General features: G+C 46.6%; 1 protein-coding gene across 1 annotated transcript in view; it reads right to left on the reverse strand.

Annotated features, from left to right (window-relative positions):
* LOC137348050 (integrin beta-3-like) overlaps positions 1-17,585 on the reverse strand; it is a 94,056-nt gene that overhangs the window by 67,620 nt on the left and 8,851 nt on the right. Inside the window, exons 2-3 of the mRNA XM_068013165.1 lie at positions 8,678-8,760; positions 204-405 (exon numbers count right to left, since the gene is read on the reverse strand). Of these exons, the coding sequence (XP_067869266.1) occupies positions 204-405; positions 8,678-8,760 (285 nt within the window). The remainder of the gene's footprint in view (positions 1-203; positions 406-8,677; positions 8,761-17,585) is intronic.

Consider the following 17,585-nt stretch of genomic DNA (forward strand, 5'->3'; position numbering starts at 1 on the left):
AATTGCAAATTCAGTTGCAGTGGTGCTTACATTAGAAATGTAACACACAGTTTCCAAGCTGCTAAACAGTGTGAGGGGTGTTCTGGAGTTGTTTGCTGGACCACATTGGAAGTGGAAGGCTGAGGGACGAGCAGAGGGGAGACATGGGACTGGAGACACAGAGACAGAAAAAACTAGAGACACAGCCCTTGGGTGATCCATACCTCGACGCAAGTTGATGGTGACCTTTTGAGGAGTGAATTGCACAATCCGGTCTGGTTTGTCACTTGATCCTTTCTCACTGAGGGGCAAATTCTTTTTTATTTGGATGGAGCCCTGGGGAAACTCGGTCGAATTCTCTTTGCAACCTTTTTGAATTAAATTCTCTTTTAGATCACATCTTGAAGAGCCGCCTCCACCAAAATCCTGAAACAAATCACAAAATAATCCTTTTTCAATTCAAAACGTAACCTTGTAGCAGGGAGGCTCGCTAAAAGCAACATTTGTGAATAATGGCAGGAATTGTAGGGGCTGTAGTCTGGTGCTGAGACAAAAGTGGCTTGACAACCGATCAGATTTACCAAACCCCCTAGAGTGGGAATTGCTCTCAATACATGTTTGGAGTGGGCGCCTCTATTAATACCCCTCCAGAAACAAGTGATCGATATTAAATCCCCTACAGAGACAGGCCATCACTATTAATGCCCCATGCACAGATAGCCCATCTTTATTAATATCCCTACAGAGACAGGCCATCACTCTTAATACCACTTTAGAGTGGGCACATTCATTAACATAACTTCAAAATAGGGGACCATCATTAGCACCCTTTAGAAAGTGGCAGGCATCCTCAATAGCACTTTAGTGCGGGCACCATCATAATACCCCTTTATCGACTGACAAACACCCAAATACCCTTTAAGACTGGGCACCATTACAAATACTCCTTTAGAATGGGAGAGCATCATTAATATCCCTTTAGAATGGGGAACCATGATTAATAACCCTTCAGAATGGGAACCATCATTGTTAGTCCTTTAGAATGGGGACCATCATTACTGAGCAGAACTAACATAATGGTTGATGGCAGGTGTGTGGAGATCACAGGGGTCCTCAGACCAGAATCATGGCTTGCAATACCCCAGAATTATCTTTAAAGTGTTTTACATTAGCTGTATTATAAAATGGCCTGGTAATTATAAGGCATCAACTTTTGGTATGGGAACATTTTTAAAATTCATTCATAGGATGTGGGCATCGCTGGCAAGGCCAGCAATTGTTACCCATCCCGAATTGCCCTTGAGAAGGTGGTGGTGAGCTGCCTCCTTGAATCGATGCACTCCATCTGGTGTAGGTACAGCCACAGTACTGTTAGGGAGGGAGTTCCAGGATTATGACCCAGCAACAGTGAAGGAATGGTGATATAGTTCCAAGTCAGGATGGTGTGTGACCTGGAGGGGAACCTGCAGGTGGTGGTGTTCCCATGTCCTTCTAGGTGGTAGAGGTCGCAGGTTTGGAAGGGGCTGTCGAAGGAGCCTTGGTGAGTTGCTACAGTGTATCTTGTAGATTATACACACTGCTGCCACTGTACGTTGATGTTGATGCTTAGATTAGTAGATGGGGGTGCCAATCAAGCGCGCCGCTTTGTCGATGATGTCAGCGATGCTAATGCTGTCGAATGTCAAGGGGAGATGGTTAGATTCTCTCTTGTTGAAGATGGTCATTGCCTGGCATGAACGTTACTTGCCACTTCAAGTCTGAACATTGTCCAGGTCTTGCTGCATGTGGGCAGTGGCTCCTTTATTATCTGAGGAATCTCGAATGGTGCTGAACATTGTGCAATCATCAGTGAACATCCCCATTTCTGACCTTATGTCAGAGGGAAGCTCATTGATGAAGCACTGAAGGTGGCTGGGCCCAGGACACTGACCTGAGGAACTCCTGCAGTGACATACTGAGGCTGAGATGATTGGCCTCCAATAACCACAACCATCTTCCTTTGTGCTAGGAATGACTCCAACCAGTGGAGAGTTTTCCCCTGATTCCCATTGACTTCAGTTTTGCTAGGGCTCCTTGATGCCATACTCAGTCAAATGCTACCTTGATATCAACGGCAGTCACGCTCATCTCACCTCTGGAAGTCAGCACTTTTGTTCATGTTTGGACCAAGACTACATTGAGGTCTGGAGCTGATTGGCCCTGACGGAACCAAACTGAGCATTGGTTATTGGTGAGTAAGTGCCACTTGAAAGCACTGTCAATAACACCTACCATCACTTTGCTGATGATTGAGAAGAGGCTGGTGGGGGCGGTAATTGACCGGGTTGGATTTGTCCTGCTTTTTGTGCACAGGACATACCTGGGCAATTTTCGTGCTCGCGTTACTTCTTCCAAAAGGTACACAGAGAGAGCTCTGTTATCAGCAGCCTGAAGGAAGAAGATGGCTCGGTAACGTCTTCGCAGTCCGACATACTAAGGATCAGCAAATCCTTTTATGCTGGGCTGTATGACGCGAAGCCCACAGACAGCAGAGCCTCCCAGTCCTTCCTGTCATCTATCACAGAGGTCCTAGATGACAGCAGGAGGGAGAGACTGGACAAGCCGCTAACTCTGGACGAGCTGACAAAGGCCGTCGAGTCTTTCGAGACGAGTAAAACTCCCGGGAGCGACGGCTTACCGGTCGAGTTGTACTCGGCCCTGTGGGACTGGGTCGGCCCGGACCTGCTGGAAGTATACGAGAGTATGCTCCTGGCTGGCAGCATGTCAGAGTCCATGAGAAAAGGCATCATCACCCTCATTTACAAGCAGAAGGGGGAGAGGGCAGAAATCAGAAATTGGCGGCCCATCTCACTGCTTAATGTTGATTACAAGATTCTGTCCAAAGTCATAGCCAGTCGAGTCAAGTCTGCTCTGGAGTTGGTGATTCACCCCGATCAGACCTGTACTGTACCCGGCAGGAAGATCTCTGATAGTCTCGCGCTACTCAGGGATACGATCGCCTATGTACGGGACAGGAGGGTGGACACCTGCCTCATCAGCCTGGACCAGGAGAAGGCTTTTGACAGGATATCGCACACCTACATGATGGACGTGCTTTCCAAAATGGGGTTTGGGGAGGGAATCTGCAATTGGATCCAACTGCTCTACACAAACATCAGTAGCGCAGTGTCAATCAATGGGTGGGAATCTGAAAGTTTCCCAATCAAATCTGGAGTCAGACAGGGCTGCCCTCTGTCCCCGGTCTTGTTTGTTTGCTGTATTGAACCCTTTGCTGAGTCTATTAGGAAGGATGCGAGCATAAGAGGGGTGACAATCCCAGGCAGCGGAGGCACTCAGGTCAAAACCTCCCTGTACATGGATGACGTCGCCGTCTTCTGCTCGGATCCGCTGTCCGTGCGCAGACTGATGAGCATCTGCGACCAGTTCGAACTGGCCTCGGGAGCTAAAGTCAACCACGGCAAGAGCGAGGCCATGTTCTTTGGGAACTGGGCTGACCGATCCTTTGTCTCCTTCACCGTCAGGTCAGATTACCTGAAGGTGCTGGGGATATGGTTCGGAAGGGCCGGGGCGTGCACCAAAACATGGGAGGAGCGAGTAGCCAAGGTACGACAAAAGTTGGGCATGTGGGGGCAGCGATCTCTCTCCATTGTGGGTAAGAACCTGGTCATCAGGTGCGAGGCGCTCACGTTGTTGCTCTACGTGGCGCAGGTCTGGCCCATACCCCACTCCTGCGCCGTGGCAGTCACCCGAGCCATTTTCCGCTTCGTCTGGGGATCTAAAATGGACCGGGTCCGGAGGGACACGATGTTCAAATCTCTGGACAAGGGCGGGAAAAATGTACCCAACGTGGCCCTCATCCTGATGACCACCTTCGTGTGCGGCTGCATCAAGCTGTGTGTAGATCCCCAGTACGCAAATTCCAAGTGTCACTACGTGCTGAGGTTCTATCTGTCCCCGGTGTTGCGAAGGATGGGCCTGGTCACATTGCCGCGGAACGCTCCGTGCAGTTGGGCGGTGCCGTACCACCTATCCTTCATGGAGCAGTTTCTGCGGGAAAACACCTTTGACCACCGGTCCATCAGGCAGTGGTCTGCACGGAATGTCCTCAAGGCCCTACGGAAAAGGAAACGGTGAATCCTGTCGGATGGTTCCCCGAGCAGACCGTCAAAGTCATTTGGCGGAATGCCTCATCACCAGAACTTTCAAACAAGCACCAAGACGTAGCTTGGCTGGTGGTGAGAAGGGCCCTCCCCGTCAGATCCTTCATGCACACCTGAAGTCTCGCCCCCTCTGCACAGTGCCCCCGCGTTGGCTGTGGCGGGGAAGAGACGCTCGCACACCTCCTCCTGGAATGTGCCTTTGCAAAGCAGGTGTGGAAAGAGATGCAGTGGTTTTTGTCAAGGTTCATCCCAAGCAGCTCTGTAACACAGGAGTCTGTGCTCTACGGGCTGTTCCCAGGGACGCACACCGAGACAAAAATCAACTGCTGCTGGAGGACTATCAATTCGGTGAAAGACGCCCTTTGGTCTGCCCGAAACCTGCTGGTCTTCCAGCGCAAAGAGTTGTCCACGACCGAATGTTGCAGACTGGCACATTCCAAGGTCCAGGACTACGTGCTGAGGGACGCACTAAAGCTTGGGGCAGCCGCAGCAAAGGCTCAATGGGGAAAGACCACAGTGTAAGGTTCCCCCACCAAGCTGGACTGAGGGGCTGGATCAATGGGAAACCCCTCGAACTGTATCGTTAATATTCTGAATTGCTGTAAATGTAAAACTGTAATTGACATGACAATTGTGAAACGGAAGGGTTGGGAAGAAACTCATGACAGTATTGAAGGAAACTGATCTCCCTTGCAATGTTTGTATTTTTTGGTGCTGTTTGGAAACTGTTTGGCAATGTAATTTTTACAGATTTTTATGAATAAAGTATATTTTGGAAATAAAAGTTTTTTTTTTCCACATTGCCAGGTAGATGCCAGTGTTGTAGCTGTACTGGAACAGCTTGGCTAGGGGTGTGGCTAGTTCTGCAGCACAAGTCTTCAGTACTACAGCCGGGAACTGATCAAGGCCCATAGCCTTTGCTCTATCCAGTGCCTTCAGCCATTTCTTGATATCACGTGGAGTGAATCGGATTGGCTGTAAACTGGCATCTGTGATGCACCTCAGGAGATGGATCATCCACTCAGCACTTCTGGCTAAAGATGGTTGTAAATGCTTCAGCCTGGTCTTTGCACTGACTTGCTGGGCTCCCCCATCATTGAGGATTGGGATGTTTGTGGAGCCTTCTACTCTGGTTAGTTGTTTAATTGTCCATCACCATTCATGACTGGATGTGGCAGAACTACAGAGCTTTGGTTTGATCTGTTGGTTGTGGGATTGCTGAGCTCTGTTTATAGCATGATTCTTCTGCTGTTTAGCATGCTTGTAGTCCTGTGTTGTAGCTTCACCAGGTTGGCAACTCATTTTGAGGTATACCTGGTGTTGCTCCTGACATGCTCTCCTGCACTCCTTATTAAACCAGGGTTGATCACCTGGCTTGATAGTAATGGTACAGTGAAGGATATGTTTGGCCATGGGGTTACAGATTGTGGTTGAATACAATCCTGATGCTGCTGATAGCCCACAGCGCCTCATGGATGCCCAGTTTTGAGTTGCTGGATCTTTTCTGAATCTATCCCATTTAATGCCACACCACACGATGGAGGGTATCCTCAGTATGAAGATGGGACTTTGTGTCCACAAGGACTGTGCAGTTGTCACTCCTACCAGTACTGTCATGGACAGATACATCTGTGACAGGTACATTGGGGAGGGCATAGTCAAATAGATTTTTCCCTCTTATTGGTTCCTTTACCACCAGCTGCAGGCCCAGATATATCCTTCAAGCAGATATATCTTTCAGGACTTGGCCAGCTCAGTCAGTAGTGGTGTTACCAAACTACTCTTGGTGATGAACATTGAAATCGCCTACCCAGATTACATTCTGCACCTTTGCTACCCTCAGTGCTTCTTCCAAGTGGAGGAGCACTGATTCATCAGCTGAAGGAGGGCGATATGTTACAATCAGCAGCAGATTTCCTTGTTGTTCTTGCAGTTCTGATGAAAGGACATTAGGCTGCAATGTTAACTCTATTTCTATCTCTAGAGATGCTGCAAGACCTGCTGAATATTTCCAGCATTTTCTGTTTTTATTTCGGATTTCCAACACCCACAGTATTTTACTTTTCCAAATGTATAACCTGTCCAAACTGCCTCAATAATTTTTAACAATACAGATCCGACTTCCTCCTTTGCTCTGACGCATTCATTGTTTGTGCAGGCATTAATAAATCTTCACTCAATTCAAGGGCATATTCATTGAATCTACTCATTTTTTTGAAATTAATTCTTGGGGTGTGGATGTTTCCGGCAAGGCCAGTGTTTATCAACCATCTCTTGTTGCCCTTGTGAAGGTGGTGGTGGGCGTTCTTCTTCCTCAAATGCTGCAGTCTGTGAAGTGAAAGGGCTCCCACCATGCTGTTAGGTAGGGAATTCCAGGATTTCGACCCGACAGTGATGAAGGAATGGCCAATATATGTCCAAATCAGGATGGTATGTGCATCAGAAGGAAACTTGGAGGTGATGGTGTTCCCATGCACCTCTGTCTTTGTCCTTCTAGGTGGTGGGGGCTACATGTTTGGAAGCTGCTGCCGAGGATGCCTTGTTGAGTTGATGCAGTGCATCCTGTCGATAGCACACACTGCACCAACAATGCGCTGGAGGTGGACGGAGGGGATGTTCAGGCTATTTCAATCGGAGAATACCAAAAGTGAATGTAGATTTTGGAAATCATCCCAGCCTGTGAAATCCTCTATTAGCAACTAATTAAAATAATCTAACTCAGGCAACTTATAGACAATCACTGTTAATACCTCTTTTAGGTGGCTCAAGGGGTTAAACACTATCCTTATACACTCAGATATATAATTAATGCTAAATTCTGTGAGTGTTGCTTTCTAGTTGGCTCATAATGCTCTGGTTTATCTGCAAGTTGAGACAGGCTGCCTGAAATGGTAAAGGGTTCAATACTGCAAACAAGAAGATCCTTCATGATGGTGAGCCAAAAAATACCCTGAACAACCTGATCTTACCGTGTAACTATTAAACCAAATCAACTGTGATTCTAGCTATAAAATGAGATTTGGAGAGGAGAACGAGCAAAGGGAAGATAATACTAGTCTAGAAGACACTACACAGGAGCAGAGTCTGGGCATACCCATGGGATAGTCAATGGAACCACTGAGAGCAGTGAACTAAGGATCCCACTACGCCTCCCAATTCAACATCATCTGCAAATTTGACCAGTTTACATTGAGGTCTACTGAGCATTCTCTTCCTGTACATGAACAATCTTAGTTTCCCTAGCTTCCCTCACAGTACAGCTATTAACTCAATTGATTTTCATGGTCCCCTTCCCAAAGTGACTGGAATAATACACAATTGGGCCAGATCAAGAGTCTGTATAAACTCAGTGCCACATTCTGGGACTGATGCTCTCTTTACTACTGTCAGTGGTTCCGTTGACTATCCCATGGGTATTCCCAGACCCTGCTCCTGTGTGGTGCCTTCTATTCTAGCATTATCGTCCCTCTGCTCGTTCTCTCCAAATCTCATCAATGTACCTTGATCCACACTAAACAATATTTGCCAATTGCTCCCTTTCTGTACACATTCCTGTATATTTTCTGAATAATGGACTTCCCAGCAAATATGGCAGTCATTCAATTATTATGAGCATACAGAAAATAACGGGCAGGAAAATACCTATTGGTCCATCCAGCCTGCCCTGTACAGTTGTAATGTCTTGTACATCATGATGCATATACTCCCCACCTCCTCGGAGCCACGGGAGAGGTAGAAAACTAGACTAAAACCCAGGCCAACTAGGAGAATGGCAATCTGGAAAATTCCTCTCCAACTTCCTTAGATGATCAAAATTAGTCCAGCAGACAGCTCTCCCTCTCCCGAATCAACAGCACAAGCGGCACAGTGGCGCAGTGGTTAGCACCGCAGCCTCACAGCTCCAGCGACCCAGGTTCAATTCTGGGTACTGCCTGTGTGGAGTTTGCAAGTTCTCCCTGTGTCTGCGTGGGTTTTCTCCGGGTGCTCCGGTTTCCTCCCACAAGCCAAAAGACTTGCAGGTTGGTAGGTAAATTGGCCATTATAAATTGCCACTAGTATAGGTAGGTGGGAGGGAAATATCGGGACAGGTGGGGATGTTTGGTAGGAATATGGGATTAGTGTAGGATTAGTATAAATGGGTGGTTGATGGTCGGCACAGACTCGGTGGGCCGAAGGGCCTGTTTCAGTGCTGTATCTCTAAACTAAACTAAACTAAACTACCGAGCTCTTGTACGAGATGATCTCTGTCCCAGTCAGCAACCGGTTCAGCTCTCGCATGAAGGAATTCAGTGAGTCAGCATTCACCACATGAGCCCCAAGACCAAACCCAAATAAACCCCAGTGTTTGCTCACATTTAGAGGTTGCAGGGAAGTCATTTGCTTCAACATTATGTCAGTAAATTAATTAGGTACTTGTTCCAGAACAATTATTAATAATTTCTCCACTGACAGTGGACCACACAATCCAAGGCTCAATGAAGAATGAAACAACATATGGTTACTAAAAAGTGAGATGGTATCACTTTCATCCCTCTTACCTCTTGTGAACACCAGGCGCAGAATGGTTCTATTTGCAGACACTCTGCACATGTCACTGCCCCTCGTGAGTGGCACTTATTACCTGGGAAAAAGAGAATTTTTCAACAAAATGTACACATACATGTATAAATTCTCCACTTTGATCATACCCTGTGAATAAAAGTACCCAACTCCCACCAAAGCTAAAAACCAGCCCTGAAAGGTCAAGTGACAATGGGGAAAATCCTAGATGGTAACTGGTATAGGTCTAACCAGCATGAGACTGCAGGGTGTGGTGGGCAGCTTTGGATTCTGGGTATTTTCGCCTCATGACGAGTTTATGAGGTGAGTTTCCATCAGGTACCTAGTGTACTGCTGTCGCCATGGAAACAAAATAAAATGGTGACACTGGAAAGGTGAATGTAAAAAAAAATTGTGACCCTCATAATATCTTCTTCATTCAGCATGTCCCCTTTGGATGAATATTTACCCCATTTTCCTGGTTTCTCATCATGGGCCAGATATTCAAAGTACTGGTGGGGGGGGTGGGGGGTGTGGTGCAGAGGGGTGATGTCAGGAGACAGAGCAGCCATAATTTGAAGATTGCAGTCCTGGAGGTTCTCTGGAACATTCTGTGATTTTTAATGCCAGGTCTTGTGGGGGAGGGGGCTGCGGGAGGGAACCAGGAAAGCTGCTCGCCTCCAATTAAAGGCCGGGGTGGTCAGCACCAGGATAGTGGAAGAGGATTCTGGTGAACCAGAACTGTCTGGTATACGTTGGTGTACAGCGGTCAGGATCACGGTGGAGCAAAGGGAAAGTGTTCCGTTAAATGTTTAAAATTATCAGGAGCCCCTGTATCCGGCGCGCAGACATGTGCAGTACTTTTGTTTTGGTGATTTTGCCCTCCGCTCCATTCAATATTTAGTGCTGTCCCTCTGAGGAGCTGCCTGCTCTTCTTGGCAAGGCAGTGGCAGGCCCCATTATGGCAGCCGCTTGCCTTTGCCTCTGGCACCAGGCAGGCAGATCCTGTCTCCTGGAGGTACTTGGTGCCTCTAATGGGAGGCCGAGCATACCTCCTGCCCAATCAGGGCATTATTTATTTATTTTTTTTTAGAGATACAGCACTGAAACAGGCCCTTCAGCCCACCGAGTCTGTGCCAACCATCAACCACCCATTTATACTAATCCTACATTAATCCCATATTCCTACCACATCCTCACCTTCCCTCAATTCCCCTACCAACCCGCATTGCTGGACTGTGAGCCTGCAGTGCTAACCACTGCGCCACTCTCAAGCATTTAAAATTAGCGTTGCATGACCGATACAATGGAGGTGCGGGATCGGGACTTGGAAATTATCTGGGCATCAGGTTCCCGAGCCTGGACTGAAAATCAAGCCCCATATTTCTCAATCCTTTTCAAGTCTAAAAAACACTTTCTGTTACTTCTTGAACTCATTTATACTGCCTGCTTCAAACTGCCTTGGCCATTTGTTCCATGAACCTACTACCTTTATTGAAAACGTATTGCCCGACTCACTTTCTTACTCTCAACACTTCTCTATTTTAATTTGCACCCTTTGGAGTCCATCTTGAAGGTGAACAAGTTCCCTGGATCAACTTTGCCAATTCCACTCGTAATCTTGAAACCATCAATTACGTTACTTGAAAAACTTCCTTTGTCAAAATGGGACAGGGACCAATTCCCTTAAACATTCCTCAGAACTTAAAATTGCTGTAAACCAGAACCATTTTCATTGTTTGCTTTCACACCAGTTGTGTGTTGTTGTATTTAGTAGCCGAGCAGGGGCGTTCTGGAGAAAGTCTCAGACTCAGGATAAGGTCAACTGAGAACTCGACTATTTACAGAAAACTATATACACTCTCATCAAGCCTCCTAAGCTAGCATCCTTCGTGCTGCTCTCTCTTCTTCTCCAAGCCTATGCCCATGTGATTGTTATATCATCGCTGTTACGGTGGGAGGGATTGCTTTCACTGTCTTCAGCATTAACCCTTTTAATCCTTATACTACAACACCCTCTCAACACCCATCACAGTAGGCTAATGGGATTAAAACTCCTGCCTCTATGGCAATGGCAACTCTATAAAATGAGTCTGGCTATTCTTGACTAGCACCTCAGTATAAAACTGCTCCTTAATTTGGCACCAGTTGGCAATCTTACTCCCAGAGGCCATAAGATGACAGACATTGTAAGTACAGATACCACACTGGTGGAGTATAGGGTGCACTTCTGTGAAGCTGAGACTGAGGCCTGTGATCAAAACAGGAGTAGAAGGAGCTTTATTCTGCATCTAACTCCACCAAGCCTGTCCTAGGAGTGCTTGATACTGACACTGTGGCTGGGATTTTCAATCACCCAGAGGGGTGAGAACAGCAGTGGGTGCACTTTGAAAATAGCACTCCTGGATGGCGACAGTGTTCCGACACCTCCGGGACGGACTGCTATTTTCAAAGCGAGGGTGGTGGGGGTGGGGGTTGGGTGCCAAGTGGGAGCCAGGAACCTGCGCGCCTACAATTAACTGCCCGTTAATCTCCTTGAGTCATAGAGTCATCGAGTTATACAGCACAGAAACAGGCCCTTCGGCTCACTGTGTCTGTGCCGGCCATCAAGCACCTAACTATTCTAATCCCATTTTCCAGCACTTGGCCCGTAGCCTATGGCGTTTCAAGTGCTCATCTAAATACTTGTTAAATGTTGTGATACTTCCTGCCTCTACCGCCTCTTCAGGCAGTGTATTCCAGATTCCGACCACCCTCTGGGTGAAAAATCTTTTCCTCAAATCCACTCTAAACCTGCTGCCCCTTACCTTAAATCTATGCCCCCTGGTTATTGACCCCTCTGCTAAGGGAAAAAAGTTCTTCCTATCTAACCTATCAATGCCCCATATAATTTTGTATACCTCAATCATTTCTCCCCTCAGCCTACTCTGCTCTAAGGAAAACAACCCTCGCCTTTTCCGTCTCTCTTCATAGCTGAAATGCTCCAGCCCAGGCAACATCCTGGTGAATCTCCTCTGCACCCTCTCCAGTGCAATCACTGAGGAGCTTGTTACCAGGCTGGGGAGGGCCGGCAGATGACCTTCAATTCGCAGATTGCCAAACCCAAACAGTGTGGTGCACGTTATTGCACAGCTGCCGGGTGCAATGTGGGGAGCCATCAAGCAATGTTTCCTCCAATCAAAAAGTTTTGGCACGAAGGGTTTTTGTCTCAGATCATGCGCAGTACCTTTTAGTCGGCCACTTGGCCACTTCTCTGCGCCATGAGGCTGCTGGTCGCCCGTTGTTCTGCCTCCTCTCTTCTGCAAAGCAGTGGCAGACCCCGTTGCTGCCGTTTGTCTTTGAGAATCATACTCAGTGGGCAGCTCCCACCGCCGGACAGAGCCCAGCATCACTGCTTGGGCGCCGATCTCATCACCGGCCCAATTAACGCATCTCCATATGAAGATAGCATCATGTGAACGATGCAGCAATGGCGCAGGGTCTCAATTCATTTACTTATTTATTCCATCTTCGCTGCCTCCGGAGAATCCTTGGCATCAGGTGGCAGGACCGTATCTCCAACACAGAAGTCCTCGAGGTAGCCAACATCCCCAGTAAATACACCCTACTGAGCCAGCGGCGCTTGAGATGGCTTGGCCACGTGAGCTGCATGGAAGATGGCAGGATCCCCAAGGACACATTGTACAGCGAGCTCACCACTGGTATCAGACCCACCGGCCGTCCATGTCTCCGCTTTAAAGACTTATGCAAACGCGACATGAAGTCCTGTGACATTGACCACAAGTCGTGGGAGTCAGTTGCCAGCGATCGCCAGAGCTGGCGGGCAGCCATAAAGGCGGGGCTAAAGTGTGGCGAGTCGAAGGGACTTAGCAGTTGGCAGGAAAAAAGACAGAAGCGCAAGGGGACAGCCAACTGCGTAACAGCCCCGACAGCCAATTTTATCTGCAGCACCTGTGGTAGAGTCTGTCACTCTAGAATTGGCCTTTATAGCCACTCCAGGCGCTGCTTCACAAACCACTGACCACTTCCAGGCACTTATCCATTGTCTCCCGAGACAAGGAGGCCAAAAAAGATACACATTTTCTTCACAAGCTTGAAAACTTCAGCCAAAAGGAATCCAAATCATCCACTTGCTCCTTGGGTTAATTACAACACAGTATCAATGATACAAACAGGCTAATTTCCAGTAAAGCTCAATTAAATTAAGTACAGGAAGTTTATCTCTTGCTACACCTCATGTAGCAAAACAACTTTGAGTACTCTGTATAGATCTGGTCTCCATATTATAAAAAAAAGATATAGAGACACTGGAGAAGGTACAAACATAATTTACAAAGATGATGCCAGAACTGACAGCTTATAATTATCTGGAAAGACTGAACAAGCTGGGGATCTTTTCTCTAGAAAAGAGAAGGATGAGAGGTGACCTAATAGAGGTCATAAAAATTATGAAAGAGTTTGAAAGGGTAGATGTAGAGAAAATGCTTCTATTTGTTGGGGACACCAAAACTAGGCATCAGAAATATAAGATGATGATGATGGTGGCTAGATCTTTGCAGACGACGATGAAGGGAAGATTCAGCTCTATGGGTGCTGGCACGCTCCCTGGTGGCTAAACAATCCAATTCTAGATCTGCTGGTTCTTGAACATTAGGGGCATAGTGATTCTCGACCTGGGGAAGCCCAGGCAGAAACAGCTTCCTTCCATTTTTGACATTTCTCTCCTACAGCTTCATGTCTTAAGGACTCAAACCTGCGCGTAGTATTCCTGATTTGTGAACGCCAGTTGTCCCAGTCACCAACTTCCTGCTCCCATGTCTGTTGTTCAAGGTCAGCCAAGGAGAGTTGTTTCTTCAGCTGGTCCTTGAAATGGTTTTGCAGAGCACCTCAATTCTGGTTCCCGAGGCACGGTTCTCCATACAGCACTGCTTTTGACATTCTGGGGTCCCTGATACATGACACATGCCCTGTCCAGCACAGCTGTCATTGTAGGAGAATGCTCTCAATGCTGGGTAAATTCATTCTTCTAAGGACTTCAATATTTGTTTTGTAGTTCTGCCATTTGATATAATGGAACATAAGCAGCGTTGGTGGAAGTGTTCAAGCAGCTTAATTTGCTTACTGTGCAGGACTCAAGATTCTGAGCCATATAAGATGGTAGTGATGACAGCAGCTCTGTACACCTGGATTTTCATGGAAATGCAGAAGGAGTGATTTATTTTTCCAAACTGATTTAGAGAGGCAACCAAAAGAGCTGTTGGCTTTGGACAAGCGATTGTCACTGTCTTTTCTGTTGGAGGTGTCATTTGAAATAATGCTGCTGAGATATGTGAATGATAAACAGTGTTTTGTCATCAATGTGAATCTATATGATAGTCACTAATAAATCCAATAAGGAACTCTGGAGAAACCTCTTTGCCCAGAGTGTGGAGTGGTTGCAGTGACCAGTAGAGATAAATTTAAGGGGAAGCCAGACAAACACATGAGGGAGAAAGGAATTCGATGTAATTTAGATTTAAATTCACAGACTTCACTGAGCCCATTAGGGGTTGTAGATTGCTGAACCAAAATAACTGAGCTCACAACCTGCCCGCGGCACTGTAGAAAAGATTGAAGCCACTGTGTTCTGATCTACATTTGCCTTCTCAGCCTTGGTGGTCAATCAAACGCTGTGTGTGCTCAGTGTTAGAAACTTCAATGGCTGAAGCGCAGCAGACTGCTTCCTCAATGACAACATTTGTAAAAGTCCTGTCCGTTTCTCATATTCTACCTTATCATGAAAATCATTTCTGCGAAAGTGACAGTGCAATAAATATGATTTTGCAACTTGGACAGTCCTGCGGTATTCACAAGGTTCATCCACCAGGCTGTATTTTGTAATAAACTGAAATATACAGGAACAGTGTTCACGCAGTCTTTGAGGAATGAGAAATTTAACTCCTGTTATTCTACATTTTTCTTTTTCCCAACAACCCAAAGATACAGAGTTGACAAGTCGCTACATCTCCCCAAGCCCTTGGCACTTATACTGCCTCTTCTCCAGCTCCCTACTCGCTCACACATGCTTTCTGATACCTACACCTGTATAATTCTTTATGCCGGAATGATCATTGCTTGTTTAACCCCTTGATTGCTGCTAGGATCAGGGAAGCTCCGGTTTGAAAGTAGGGCCCGCTTTAAAAATTGTTTGGTTCACTTTCTGGGTGACATTCATAACAAGACCAACTCACAAGTCCACCCATTCCCACAGAAGGTAGGACAAAAGGAAAGATAGGGGTTCATCACCCTCCAGCCTGGGCAGCACAAAAGTATTGACCCAAGTCAACATCACCCAGACAAGAGTGGAGTAGCTCTAGTTCTCCTGTCTCTCCTTGCCAGATTTAGCAATCTGATACCTGAGCCAGCTGGGCCTCCAGTACTCCACAGCACTGTTACTCATTGAACAGACTACCTTGCTGATAGGAATAGAGGTGCAGGCCTGTCACCAGTGACTGAGAATCTCCCAGCTTGGCTCCAGATAATCCTGAAACTCAATGCCCTGTAGGTGGTTGGGCGTTCTTGGCTGAATAAGCAGTTGAGTAATTTACTGTTTAAACTCCTACAGTTCCCTTGAATGGGTTTAGGTCCCCCTAAACCTTGGCTCTTCCTTAACTAAGATTTTGATTTAGGTAAATGTGGAGTGTCCCTCTCGGAAAAGAGTGCACACTCCATAACAAGCAAACAGAAACTCTACAGCTGTAGATAGCTCATTGTATTTGGTCTGAAGACTCCTGAACATGATGCATTTCTGCACATGTCAAACACTTGACTGACCAGAAAAAAGTCAAATTCCCCATCATGACCATCCCACACCTTGGCAAAACTATGTTACAACTAACAGCAGCAGTGACAATCAAAGATGTTACAAAAGACAAAACAACGGGATATTCTGCTTGACATGAAGGCAATGAAGCTCTTTAGACAGTTACAATGGCAGGAAGGTGTTACAACCACCAATAAAGAGCCATGACAGCCTTAGTTCTGTGGGTGCACTTTCACCACTAAATCAGAAAGTCATTGGCTCAATATGGCCATAATGACAAAGGCTCTTCCATAGGCATCCAGGGTGTGTGCCTGAAACAGCCGTTAGGCCCTTGCATATGAAAATAGGAAGCCCAGCATCTGTTTGAGGCCCTCTTTATAAAACTGAGTGTGCATGACCACTGCATGTGGTCAGTATTCTCAGGTGTTTAGCAGTGAAGACATAGGTCCTCAAAGTGATCATTGCTGCTGGAAAGGCAAGATTTAATTTTTCTACTTACCGCGGAGCTAAAAAGAGGGAGCAAGAGGTCTCCGCCAGGCTCCACATTAAATCAGTGAGCCGCTGATGCCGTTGCTCAGCCCTCCACCTCCATTTGTATCCCCTGCCAGACCCTTTACCACCTTAGCTGGCAATCTAGCCAGCCGACCTTGGTACCTCTTGGACCGCCGAGCTGCCTCTGGGGCCTTGACTGGTGCCCGCGGCTCACCGGTCCAGGATTTAGTTAGCAAATAATTAACCAATGGGACCAGCAGCCCAATTTCCCATGGTCCTTTCACGGCCTTATTAGGGGAGAACAGTTTTCACCAATTCATGCGCTATCCAATTTTTAGGCCTCTTTCTTTACAATCCAAATGGCACCATCGCTCCACAGAAACACGCTGTCAATAAAAGTAGATTGAACACCCAGATTGCAAAACACGTTACGACAGGGCCACTGGTTCACAGTGACTGAATGAAATCACGGTTGGTTTCTGTAATACAGAAAAACGAGCATTTGCATCATTGTTTTAAAGGATTGAAGTCCACAATTCTGTCCATTAATCTTCCATAACAACTGAAAATCTGTGCCTCGTTGACAAGAAAGAAGACTGATTCAGATGCTCGAAGGTTCGATAAGCAGATTCAGTCTCAGCAAAAGAAAATGCATGCCACCCAAGGACATGGAAGTAAGACAGTGCCTGAGGGTAAAATCACATCTCACAAGTCTCAGCAGCTATGCAGTCTGCCAATACTTAAGATACATTGAGCATATGTCATGCTTTCAGCCGAAAGCCTTATCAGTCTGACATATTTTCACCTTTGGGAAGTACTGGTTATCTACAGCTGTACTTCACCTGTATGTGTGATCGTCTGTCTATATGGTGTCTGCAGCAGCCTTTCTCTTGTGATGGTTCTGTTCCTGGACTAATAATCCAGAGAAAGAGTTCAAATCTGGCCATTGCAGTTTGAGAAATTGAATTCAGTTTAAAATGTAAGAGTGAAGCTGTCAGATAGTTATAAAAACCTAACTGGTTCAGTAATGTCCCTTAGGGAAGGAAATCTGCTATCTTCGCTCTGTCTGTCCTAAACGTGACTCCAGTCCCACACAAACATGATTAACTCTTAACTGCCCTCTGAAATGGCCTAGCCAGCCATTTAGATATATCAAAAACCGCTGCAAACAATACCATAAGACTTCTATCGTTTAAGAAGGCAGTCCACCAGCAACTTCTCAGGGCAAAAAGGGATGTGTAATAAGTGCTTGCCTTTCCAGCGATGTCACATCCTACGAATGATTAAACAAAAATTTTCCATTTCCAGTGCATGTGTGCGCTTGTGTTATAAAATCAGAGCGTTCTTCTTGTCTTCATCCAGCATCACTATCCATTCATAACAGCAGCAATGAGGCACTGGAGCTACTACCGAGAGAGAGGAGTCTGCATTGTACCATTGAAAGGTGGAGAGATTGTTGCTATGTCTTCCACACAACAAATATGCAAGAGTCAGTGACGGCGCAGACGCTTTGTCGCTGCTCCCAACATCCTAGGACCCCTGCAAAAGAGGGCGTGCTCTTGTTTAACAGACTGGTGACAATGTGTAATCTGACAGGTGGCCTCATGAGTCCA

This window comes from Heterodontus francisci, chromosome 33 (assembly GCF_036365525.1).
Source record: "Heterodontus francisci isolate sHetFra1 chromosome 33, sHetFra1.hap1, whole genome shotgun sequence".
In the NCBI taxonomy this organism is placed as follows: domain Eukaryota; kingdom Metazoa; phylum Chordata; class Chondrichthyes; order Heterodontiformes; family Heterodontidae; genus Heterodontus; species Heterodontus francisci.